Genomic DNA, 12,494 nt, shown 5'->3' with positions numbered 1-12,494 from the left:
TTATCTTATCTCCTTTGGCAGTTTATTAAATCTTTCTTTGCTTCAGCTTTTCTGTACATAAATACCTGCTTATGACCATAAAACAAATTCAAGATAGTGGATGAATGTGTTAATTCATGTCTGCCAAGAGGTAGATGCCAAGGTAGGATTAGACATGCAAGGGGCTTGTTGGGAACAGGAGCAAAGAAAGCTGGGAAGAGCCTCCCTACTGTATTGGAAGTCTGGCACTTATGGAAGGAGAGAGGGAAGGAGGAGTTGCAGACCAGCTGTGGTTCCAAGAAAGGTTTGGCCAGACCAATGGAAGGTCCTGTAACAAATTTGTCCATAGGGAGTATCCTGCCTCTGGCTAGAAAGGGCTCTATTGGTATCCCCACCAACCTCACTCACTGGGCGGATGCAGCCTGCAGGAAGTATGGCCTCAACACCAAGGAGGTGGTGGATCTAGAGGGGCTATAGCTCCCTGAGCAGAAGATCCAACCCGTGCATTTATAGCCGCCACAAGTCAGAAGCCCTTAAAGTTAGGAGACAAGGCATTAAGTAAATACAAGAAAAAAAAAGTCATCTTTTGGTTGTTCAAGTACTATCTAGCTTGTGAGTTTCATATCATAAACTGATCAGCCTTGCTTTTTTTTTTAACATCTTTATTGGAGTATAATTGCTTTTCAGTGCTATGTTAGTTCCTGCTTTATAACAAAGTGAATCAGTTATACTTATACATATATCTCCATATCTCCTCCCTCTTGCGTCTCCCTCCCACCCTCCCTATCCCACCCCTCTAGGTGGTCACAAAGCACGGAGGTGATCTCCCTGTAGCCTTGCTTTTTAAGTTTCTTCTTCCTACTACATTCCTTTTGTTCTTTTCACTACTCATCAGCACCTTTATGCAGAGGTTGGCAGGAACAGAGAAGCAAGAAGAATTCAGGCCATTTTTTTTCTGCTATTGAGGACCAAATTGCTGGACCAAAAATACCACCTTCTTCACCTTTTTTTTTAAGTCTTCATTTTTAGGAAATGCTTCTCTTTTCTTATTTAAATGCAGCAAAGTATCTATACAATCATTTATATCTAAAGATGATGTTAAATTATATTTTGCTGGATAAAGTCCCAGACCTCCATTAACACAGATAAAAGTAGTGATACTATGTTATTATTATCTCCTATACTTCATCTGTTATTGGCATATCCTTAAACTATTGATTTTCCTGTGGTTTTCAAATTCAAAATGAAATGGATGCTCCCCCAAAGCCAATATCACTTGTTCTTAAGAACAAGTTCTTAAGAGTGCTTTTATTTCTTAAAGCACTTAAGATTCATTCAGGAAGTTACTTGAGCTGGGGCCAGAAGAGTAGACCATCCAACTCCTGACATTTTCCAGGGCTGTGTCCAGAACTTGGTGACCCAATTCTTCTCAGTTGGCCTATATTCAGCTGAACAAGTCATCAGACTTAAAAGGCATTTTGTTTTTTAAAAACCAAAAACCACTCTTATAAAGAAAATGAAGCATTAAATAAAATATGCCACTATAATCTTGTATAATCTTAAAAGCTGGCAGGACTGGTCTATAAAAACAAGCCTGAAAGCCAAGGCAAATAGGCCTACGAAGCAGTCAAACCTGGGGGGATGTTGCCTAAGGAGGCCCGCCATGTGGTAAGAGCCAAACCAAACTCTTAATTTGGATTTCTTACTTAAGCACATATAACTGTGAGGAGAAAGGTATGATCACTGAAGGACGGAATTAGGGTGTGACAGAATGACTTCTTTTCCATACTTTCTTTAATGGTGGGCAGTATTTTTAAAGTTAGATATGAAACTGAATATAGTAGTTGAAGAGAGGATATTTTCATGTAGATGTGCATAGGTTTTCCAGGTTCCTCTTTTACTTAGAAGGCATATATTAAGCTTATTATGTACCCAATCTAGTCCTGGAGGCTATGGATGAGAGATGGTACACAATTTTTAAATTTAATCTTTGCATTCTTATGAGGTCTATATTATTATCTCCATTTTACATATAAGCAAACTAAGTCTCAGATAGGTGAGAAAAGTTGCCTAAAACCATATAATAGTCAGAGTTGGATTCAAGACTCAAACCCAATGTGTCTACCTCAAAACCCCAGCTCTTTCTGATGTACTGTACCATAATGCCTAAAAAGAAATAGAGAGAGGCAGGTCTTAATTTTCCAGTATTCACAGTTTGCTTGAGGAGAGAGATGAATTTGTGAAATAACTACAGAATAGTTTTATATATTTTTTTAAGTTTTTTTTTAAATGTGGACCATTTTTAAAGTCTTTATTGAATTTGTTACAATATTGCTTCTGTTTTATGATTTTTTGGTTTTGTGGCCACGAGGCATGTGGGATCTTAGCTCACCCACCAGGGATCAAACCTGCACCCCCTGCATTGGAAGGCGAAGTCTTAACCACTGGACAGCCAGGGGAGTCTCCAGAACAGTTTTATATTTATATAAAGTATAAATATATTTGAGTATGAGACTATAGTCCGAGGACTACAAAAAGGAAACACTATGTTGCTTCTCAGTTGGTAAACAGATTTACCCTGTACCCCCTCTTCAGCTGCAGACCTCCCTCATCCTGGCCTTCATACCCGCAAAAAACCTGGAAGCCCGCAGATGTGTATGCCCCTTACATTCTGTCACCACTCCCTGCTCTAATTTTGTCAGCTGTCGCCCTACTGGTCCACCTCAGCCAAGCTGTCAGTATCTACCTTCCATGTCTTCTCCCCATCAGGCACTCCTGGGTCCATGCTTGCCCCCTCCTCAGGATCCCTGCTCCTTTGTAACTGCATCTGTAATCTTCACTGAGTTTCTTCTCCTCAGGCCCTGAAGATATTGAAATCTTTTCAAATTTACAAAAGCCCTCCATCATACTGCCTCCTAATGAAACAGGAGGGAAGGGGGCAGGGCACAACCTTTGAAAGAATGATATAGCCATAGGACATGACAAAAACTGTTTAGAACTAACTAGATCCAAGATGGTGGAAGATTTGACTTCCAGTGGACCTTGCACCTCATTATACACTCATTGTAACACATCAGCATGCTAAGTGACACACGCACAGGTGCCATGACAGTTCCAAGGCCAACCATAAAAGGTCAACACGTGGCAATGGCCCAATTCCTGGAAATCCCCACCCCTTCTCCAAAATAGTTGGAACACTCCTCCTACTCATTAGCCTATGAAATTACCCACCCCTATAAAAACTGACAACCCCAGACCCTGGTGCCTCTCGCCTTCTGAGATGGCCCATACTTTGTCCGTGGAGTGTGTTTCTCTCTAAATAAATCCACTTCTTACCTATCACTTTGTCTCTCACTGAATTCTTTCTGCGAGGAGACATCAAGAACCTGAGCTTCATTAAGTCCTGAGACCAGGTGTGTGATCTCAATGAAAAGACCATGAGTTCAAGTCCCAATCTGAGTTGTGTGGTTTCACTAATGCTAGCACTTTTGCATTCTTCATCCTCACTAGGCCAAGCTTCTTGAGATTAGATTACTTTATTTCCCATGTATTCCTTAATTTATCTTGTTCAAATCTCTATTCCCTGTCTCTAGCCAAGGCCACTTCATAGTTACCAAATTTTAGTATCTTCAGAGTTGTCCATTTTCAGTCCTTTTCTACTGACCTACTCCTCCTGGTTAAAATCTTCCCTTTTTTGTCATACTCTATATCACTCTTTTCTCTGGCTGCTTTCCCTCAGTCATTTCCTTCAGCGTCATAGATACTATGATGCCCCCAGACTTTTGTCTTCACCTCTCTTGTTCTCGGTATAATCACACTTTCCCCTAACAAGCTCCACTTCTTTCAGAGCTGGAATTCTCACTGATATTCCATATTCATTCAGTCCAGACCACTTTCCTGAACTCCAGCTTCTTTATACAGCCCCCATTCGGTGTCCCACAGTCTCTTCAAACTCAATGTGTCTAAAAGTAGAATTCCTTACCTTATATTCCAAACCTCTGACCACCTCCCCTGTTGCTCATCTTCATCAGCGTGACACCTCTGTGGACCAGTTTCCTAAGTAAAACCTAAAAACTATCCAAGACACTTCTCTCTATCCTTCTCTCTCTCTCTTTCCCTGCTCTCAATCCCCTCCTAACTATGACTCTTAATGACCACATCCTCACACATAGTCTATTTCAGGTCCTTTTGTTTCACGAGGTCTTGACCTACTGAACAATCCCCTGACTTGTGTCCAAACTTTTCCTCCCCCAATCCATCCCTTATGTTGCTTCTGAATTACCATTACAGCCTATAATTTTGGAGTCCTTATAAACCCATAGGCATCGTTCCCAGTGCCTTAGTATAGTATACAAATTCCTCTATTATCTAGCCCATTCTTAATCTTTCTAACCCCATCATTTTACACTCTTCCCTATAACTGATTTACAGCATTTCCCCAGAGTCATGCTTTCCTCTGCCCCTTTCCTTTGTACATGTTGTCCCTTCTCTCTGGAATTCCCCTCTCCCTTTTATTTTACCAGTGAGATTATTCATTAGGAGCGATCTTAAATATTATTCTCTATACAACCGCCCCCCCGATTCTTTTCATGAGGCCCACTACACCTTTCTCTGTGCAACCATCATTCCTTACGTACACCTCTATTGGTATATTTGTTCCAAAGGGTCACAACCTTCTCATTATGGGGCTGTCTTCTGCTCTAGACTGTGACTCTCATTCAGAGTAGAGAACTCAATTTCATCTTCATCCAGCTGGATTTTCAACAGCACACCTAAATGTAGTGAAAGTTCTTTCACTACTATCTTTAAGGTATTCTTAAATGTTAATTGCACTTATCTAAATCAGTTAATTCTGTATCATCATAAATTCTTCATTGCATAGCTTTCTGTTGGTTTCTGTGTGTATGTCTTATCTACCCTTCTAGATTATCAAATCTTGGAGTCTTTTACTCTTACCAGTTATGTTAGGGTGGATCAGGACTCTTGTAAAGCTGGATAGCCAGACCAAGGTATTGGAAGCATTTTTTACTAGGGCGGCAGTTTGTTACTGGGCTAGGAAATTCGTAGGTAAATCATGAAACCAAACACTTTTTATGATTATTAAAGGATTCTGAACCAAATAAGGAGAAAAAAAGTTTGATTTTGAGCTAATTAATTCACACTCCCATTTCTCATATATTAATCCATTGGCTTTGCACTCAGAGCTTTTGTTTGTCACTTTGAGTGTCTCATAATATTTCTGTTATTACTATCTGGTAAATTCTCGTGTAAGTGTAGTCATTGATTTTTAATTCTTCTAACACAATTTAAAGAAAATTTATATATGTTTTATACTATTGCATTGATGCCTCCAGATAAGCAGTGACATCTTCTAGAGGAAAGGGTCAGGAGCTGGTGTGTTGGGGTCAGTCAGAGTCAGGGGACACACCAAGCTCAATGTCCAAGTTGGAGCAGGACCATCAGCATAGGATCTAAAGGGAGGAACACAGGAAGTCTGAGAAAGCAGGACAAGAAGATCCATGTTCCAGGTTCATGGTCCAGAGACAAGGAGAGCATCTGGACACCTCCAGAGCAGACTGGCTGTCTCTGCAGCATCATGCTCAGCTGCTGCTTCCCTACAGGCTCCTGGCAAAATCTGCCTTGAATCAAAGGATTAGTCCACTTTGCCTAGAGAAAATGCAGTTGTTCAAAGGATGGAACTTTTTAGGTCCTGAGGGTTTTTCGCAGTTCTGGAAAACTTACTTCAACTATTTATCCAGATGAAAATTCCTTGGATCATTGTTTTAGAATGAACTTTATTAACTAGGCTTGATCCAGGAAAATTCTATAATCAGTTATGTTATTGAGAAACTTCATTTTCATTTGAGGCATTCCTTTCTTCCTTCATTTATTCATTTCTGGGACTTGATCCAAACCTTATATAAAACATACACAGAAAGAGAGAAAACAAGTGGCCTCTTTATATAAACTATTCAAGAAGGAAATGAAGCCACCCAAATGTGGCCTATGCCATCTGTGGTCTGTGATAAATAGCAAAACTACAGTTGTGTTTTTTCTTTAAATGTTAACTATAAAATATAAAATCCTTTTTATCAGCAGCAGATGTCAAGCATGCATATTAAAATGACATGGTTTATTAAATAACATCACTTTAGACTCACTGAACTAGTAAAGACTATATATTTTTTTGCATTTAGGTTAAATGTCTGAAATTATGCCTTACTTACTACTTCTATTCAAATATGTGAATACTAATATACATATTCCAAAATTTAAATTTATAAGTGGAAAGATTCATACATCATGGGCTGAATCAAAATATTTTTCAATCCATAAAAGTAGATTTTCATTTGACTCTTATGCTTAAGCTTTACTGAAATTTTCATATAGCACTGAAAATAAGCATTACTTTCTATATCTCAAGTCTAAAGGAAATCAGTGAAGATCAAATAAAAAGAAAGAGTAGATTTAAAATTATGTTATGTATTCTCTCTAGCCTTTTTAACAGCTTTTTATTTGGCTCTCATAGTGTACTTATTTGTGAGGAAATCTGTTATCTTCTGTTTCTCCCCACACCCCCACTAACTAAGAGTTACTACAGGCTTTTCTCAGCCTGAGTCAGGGAAGCGATAGCTTTGACAATTAGGTAGGAACCACTATAAGGAATTTTTACAGAAATCAAAAGTTTTGGAAACTTCTCTACAAGGCTATTCTTGGAATATTTTGAATTCAAATTTAAAGTCAGTAATGAGAACTTAGTATGGTAATTGAGGAACAGTAAATTTTCATCTTATTTCTTCATGAACTGCTACTCTGGTTGAAACTTTTCTCTTAGCAGGGCTCCTTAAAAGGACTCTGGAATTGGAGATTACAATGCTTTTAAATATTTCCTTTTCTCTTTCATTTTTATGTATAGTTTGTGCATAATCTTTTAAGTAGCTAACATGAGAGAGATTAGGAAAAGTTTCTTTTTGAGATATATATTCACCTACATCACAGTCAGTGAGTCTTAAATTATTTGGGCCAAAGTCAGTGTGTAATACTCACATCCCTTATATTTGTCCAAGGAAACCAGCTTTCCAGTGGTAATCTGGTGATTAACCTTATCTGCTCATTGCTACTTAGACAGTATTCTGTAATGTTTAAGTCAGGGTCACCGCTGAGTATAATTTGCTGAGTTTAAAACCAACAGGTGTATTCTGGACGAAGTAAAGAGCAAATAGTAAAATGGCTTACATGTTTTCCTAAGAGTTTATTTACTTTGGGATTTTATCTGCTGCTTTTAGTTTTAAAGGCTTACTGCAAGAGCACTAGGAACAAATGGGCCCTTTGTGTTTCAGGAACAGCAGGTGTTGGAACAGCTTTTTGGTTTCACTTGGACAATAGTAGTCGATGTATTTATTGACTTGATTGATCATCACAAGCTCCAAGGGCCATCGCCTCCCAATAAAAAATTATCTGGATGTTTTTATGGTTATCTAGTATTGTTCTATTCATTCAGTCTGCATATTTGTCTATGATACATATCTGGGTAAATTTGTTCCAAAAAGCAATTGTGTACTAAATTCATGTTCATAAAACAAATTCCTAAAATGTTGTTATTCTTAGACTCTGTGAACATGGATTTATAATTATTATGGCTTTAGCGGTATTAAAGACTTAACACCTTCTGAGGATCTCACCAAACGAGGCAAGTGACTCAGACATACTTCAAAGGAATTTACTAGGATTTATCCATGAGATAATTCTAACCGTTGTAGAGTTCCCGAATCTCCAGAGGGATAATTACCTGCCCCCAGCCATCTATACAACAGAGAGAAAGGGTCAAACACCCAGCATAGTGCTAGACATGAGTGTTTCTATATGTTGACTAAACACTCAACAGATAATGAAATATCCAGAGAAATAACCCATTGGTTGTCTAGAGAGTTTTAATCTAATTGCCCTGGCATCAGTGAATGACATTATCCCACATTTTCTCCAAAGAGCACCTTTCCTTCTTTATGTTTCTAGAGCAGACTGTAATCTCATGATGACTTTAGGGAGTATAAATAATTATCTCCAGGTTAGTGGCAGGTCCCTTATTATGTACCCATAAGTCACGTTTTGGATCTTAGACATATTCTATTTGGATTTCCAAACAGAGTGGTTTGAAGTGTAAGATAGTGGGAGGTTACATATAACAAGTGGCAATAGACTATGTGCATCTAATTTTTGTGTTTTTTCTTTTTAATTGTGGAAAAATACACATAACATAAAATGTATCATCTTAACCATTTTAAGTGCACAATCTAGTGGCATAAGTACATTGTTGTGCAACCATCAGCACCTCCATCTCCAGAGCTCTTTTCATCTTGCAAAACTGTACCTGTTGAACAACAGCTCCCCATTCCCGCTTCCTCTCAGCTCCTGTCATCTAGTGATTTTTAATGAAAATTATTATGCTAAAATATTGCTGTATATCCGTAAGGAAATATATGTTCACCATCACATTTATGAATATTTTAGAACTGACATAGCATAGTAAAAAATATATATATTTAATCTTTGTCTCATCAGTTTTCCTGGGAAAGGAGTGTCCCTACACTTCTGTGTCTAATTTTTCATGTACTATTGAAATGGTTACATGCATTAGGGGTTCATTTTCAAATATCTCCAACATCTTTAAACTTTAGAAATATTTTTAATTATTTTTTTTCAGGAACACTAATTTTTGTTGCTTTAATTTCAGGCATTTAATTTCTACTTTTTTCTCATCGTAACAACGTTAATATTTTTAATATTCCATATACATTTACCAAATTCAAACTCTGCACCTTTCAGTGCAACATTCTGTATTTAGAACTAAAGGATACTTCGCCATACTTTTGTCAAATACTTTTATTTTATCTGGAAATCCTTATTTCACCTGGGTTGCACTGATTTATTTTGGAATCAAGTAATCTGACTTTAGTTCTTCTGTCAATGATTATTTATTATTACTGTCATTATTAATGTGCGAGTAGCTCTATTAGCAATCAATCTCAAGGAGTGATTGAGAAAGCCTACTTACTATGTTTTGTTTCCATTTTAAGCCCTCAGGCTGACATTTCCCTGCAGCAATTGCTCTTAGCTCATAACTGAGAATTTTTAAGCAGTTGAGCTTGAAGAATCCCACTGGGTTATTTCTATGTTGAATGATTATTAAAACATTATTATGATATTTAAAAATGATTCTTGGGCTTCCCTGGCGGCGCAGTGGTTGAGAGTCCGCCTGCCGATTAAGGGGTCACAGGTTCGTGCCCCGGTCCGGGAAGATCCCACATGCCGCGGAGCGGCTAGGCCCGTGAGCCATGGCCGCTGAGCCTGCACGTCCGGAGCCTGTGCTCCGCAACGGGAGAAGCCACAACAGTGAGAGGCCCGCGTACGTTAAAAAAAAAAAAAAAAAAGATTCTTAATGTTTTATTATGTTCAGGTAACAAAACTTATCTTATTAAAACAAAAAATTTATTAAAACAAAATTATTAAAACAAAAATTATTAAAAATTATTTTTAAATTATTAAAACAAAAATTAGAAAGTAAATAAAATTTCTAATTTTATTCTACTTGCTATTCCAAATCAAATAGTCATTAAATATATTTGCTTCCAAATCAAGTCAGACCCATTTAAGTATGATACACTACTCCAGTCAGTTGAATTCTTTCTAGAGTAGGAAATAGTCACCTACTTGATATTATTTGAGAAACGTGGAGAGAGCTTTCTCCTCCTCCAGGTCACAGTGTCTCAAGTTTTACCATTAGAGATTCAGTACTTGGTGTTTGTCATCAGACGTTGCCTTTAAAATATGAATATCCTTGGGAAAAGTGAATCTTCTCATTGTTAGTCATCAATCCTTTTGTGAGCTTGCTTTTACCCAGTGTAAGTGTGAACAGAGACATAAAATTAGGTGAGAGAGAGAGAGAATAAAAATAGCGTGCAAGGAACTGTGGTATAGAGCAGGGGTCCCCAACCCCCGGGCCACGGACTGGTAGTGGTATGCGGCCTGTTAGGACCTGGGCCACACAGCAGGGGGTGAGCAGTGGGCAAGCGAGGGAAGCTTCATCTGCCGCTCCCCATTGCTCTCATTACCTCCTGAACCATCACCCCCACCCCACACCCCGGTCAGTGGAAAAATTGTCTTCCACGAAACTGGTGCCTGCATCGGCGTTTTGTCTCTTTCATTCCTGACTCTCGTAGAGTATTATTTACATGATGCTTTGAAAAAGTTAATAAAATATAAGTCTTTGTTTTTGAGAAATTCCTTCAGAATAATCAACAAATATTTATTGTATGTCTCTTCTGTGCCACACTTGTTGCTCAGCACATCACATGAATTATTGTACTTACTCCTCAAAGCAACCCTGTTTGCCTGATGAGGAAATGAGGCTCAGAGAAATTTGGTAACTTTCTGAAGGTCACGCAGCAAGCAACTGCCTTTCTGATTGCTAAACATAGATCTTAACCTCTAAACTCTATTTATTCTTAGGGTAATGGGGAACCATTGAACAGTTCCAAGAACAAAAGCAACATGATCAAATTGTATTTTAGAAACATCACACTGGATGTGAATAGATTGGGGGGAAATAAGACTAGATAGAGTCAAGCTAGAAGTTAGAAAGCTATTGCAATTATCTAAGCATGACATGAATGTTGCCCAGGATGTGGAAGTAGAAATGAAAAGATAGATTCAAGCAATATTCGAGAGTAGGCATAAACAGAATTTAACTGGAAGGACAGAAAAGTGTCAAAGATGGGTTTCCAATTTGAGCAACCAGGTAGATGGTTGTTTTCATCAGTTGGAGTTGCTATGACAAAAATACCATAGACTGAGTGGCTTAAACAAAAAATATTTATTTCTCACAGTTCTGGAAGCTAGAAGTCCAAGATCAAGACACTGGCAGATGTGGTGTCTGGTGAAAACTCATTTCCTGGTTTGCAAATGACCATTTTCCTCGCTGAGTCCTCACATGGCAGAGAACTCTGAGCTCTTCATCCTCTTATAAGGGCACCAGTCCCATCATGGGGACCCACCCCCATGACCTCATCCAAACCAAATTACCTCCCAAAGGCTCCACCTCCAAATACCATCACATTGGGGATTAGGCTTCAACACATGAATTTGGGGAGGGACGCACACATTCAGTCCACAGCAATGGTGATGCCTTTCACTAAGATGGGAACACAGAAAGAGTATCAGTTTGGGGCTGGGTGTATGTGTGAGGGGGCGGATAATGTTGAGCTCCGAACACATGGTGTTTGGGGTGTCTGTGCAATGTCCAAACGCAGATGTCCAATAAACAGTTTCCTCTATTGGCCTGAAGCTCAAGGAAAGAGATGTGGGCTGGAGATATAAATCTGGAGGTTATCAGGGTATGGATGGAAAGTAGATGAGATCACCCTGGAAAAAGTGCAAAGTAAAAAGAGAAGCCAGCCCTGTGCCATGTCTGAAAAACGAAATAAAACAAAAGTAAATTAAATCAATATGCAAGAATGGCACAGGCAAGAAGGGAATCCACCAAGAAAATGAAAAGGAACAGTTAGAGAGGTAGAAGAGATAGCAGGGACCACGTGGGAGAACAGGAGCCTAGAAGGATAAAGCTTTCGACGGGAGGAGTGCTCAGCTGCCTTGGCTGCTATAATGTTACTGAGAGATAAAGTGAGGCAGGGGATGGTTTTAGCACTAAGGAGGTTGTTGGTGACATGAGGACAGTGGAGTAGACGACGAAAACTAGACTTCAGTCTTCCTCTAGTTGCTAAATGGACGCATAGTATAGTGTAAATCTTTACATAAGTCTGAGAAAAATAAACTTCATGCATCTTCTTTGTCAATGAGTATTTTAATTACTTGTATTATTCCAAATACTTTGTGCACACTAAAATCATTCAATCCTAATATGCTAATTGATATTTTACTTTCATTTCTGGAGGCCATTCGATTCTAATTTTACAATCTGGTTTTATTTTTCAAACTCAGTGATGATATTCTTGATGAAGACAGTGTAATTTTGAGATATTAAGAGAGTTTTTATTTTTTTATACAGGTGCTCTCTGACAAACAAAGCAAAGAGAGAGCAGGTAAGTCTCTTTGATGAAGTCTGTTTTACTATTTATCTATAAAAGTTGTTTGAAGAGCCTTGCCTAGTCACTATAAATTTAAGCATGCCACAAGTCTTGCTGAATGATTGATAGTCACAGTATGATGTTAAATTAGAGTATATTCTACGTCTTGAAAACTGGATCAGTTCACTCAGTTTTTCCCTGGTACTCGTGCAGCCATATTGTGGGTTTAATTCCTGTTTTGTACAGTTGGTTCCATACGGATAGAAATTACTTTGCATAACTAGACCTGTTGTGATCATTTCACTGTCTATACAAATATGTTGTATAGATAGTGAAATCATTATGTTGTACACCTGAAACTACTATACTGTTATATGCGAACCATATCTCAAAAAAATTTTAATGAAATTAAAAAAAGAAATTCCTTTGCCTAAC

At 38.2% G+C, this 12,494-nt stretch overlaps 1 protein-coding gene across 2 annotated transcripts in view; it reads left to right on the top strand.

Annotated features, from left to right (window-relative positions):
* STARD13 (StAR related lipid transfer domain containing 13) overlaps positions 1 to 12,494 on the top strand; it is a 499,956-nt gene that overhangs the window by 194,227 nt on the left and 293,235 nt on the right. For both annotated transcript variants that reach the window (XM_059996021.1, XM_059996020.1), the window contains exon 3: positions 12,041 to 12,074. In XM_059996021.1, coding sequence (XP_059852004.1) covers positions 12,041 to 12,074 — 34 coding nt within the window. The remainder of the gene's footprint in view (positions 1 to 12,040; positions 12,075 to 12,494) is intronic.

Source organism: Delphinus delphis, chromosome 18 (assembly GCF_949987515.2).
Source record: "Delphinus delphis chromosome 18, mDelDel1.2, whole genome shotgun sequence".
NCBI classification, from domain to species: domain Eukaryota; kingdom Metazoa; phylum Chordata; class Mammalia; order Artiodactyla; family Delphinidae; genus Delphinus; species Delphinus delphis.
The sequence above is the reverse complement of the archived record's forward strand: the minus strand, read 5'-3'. Positions and strand labels throughout refer to the sequence as shown.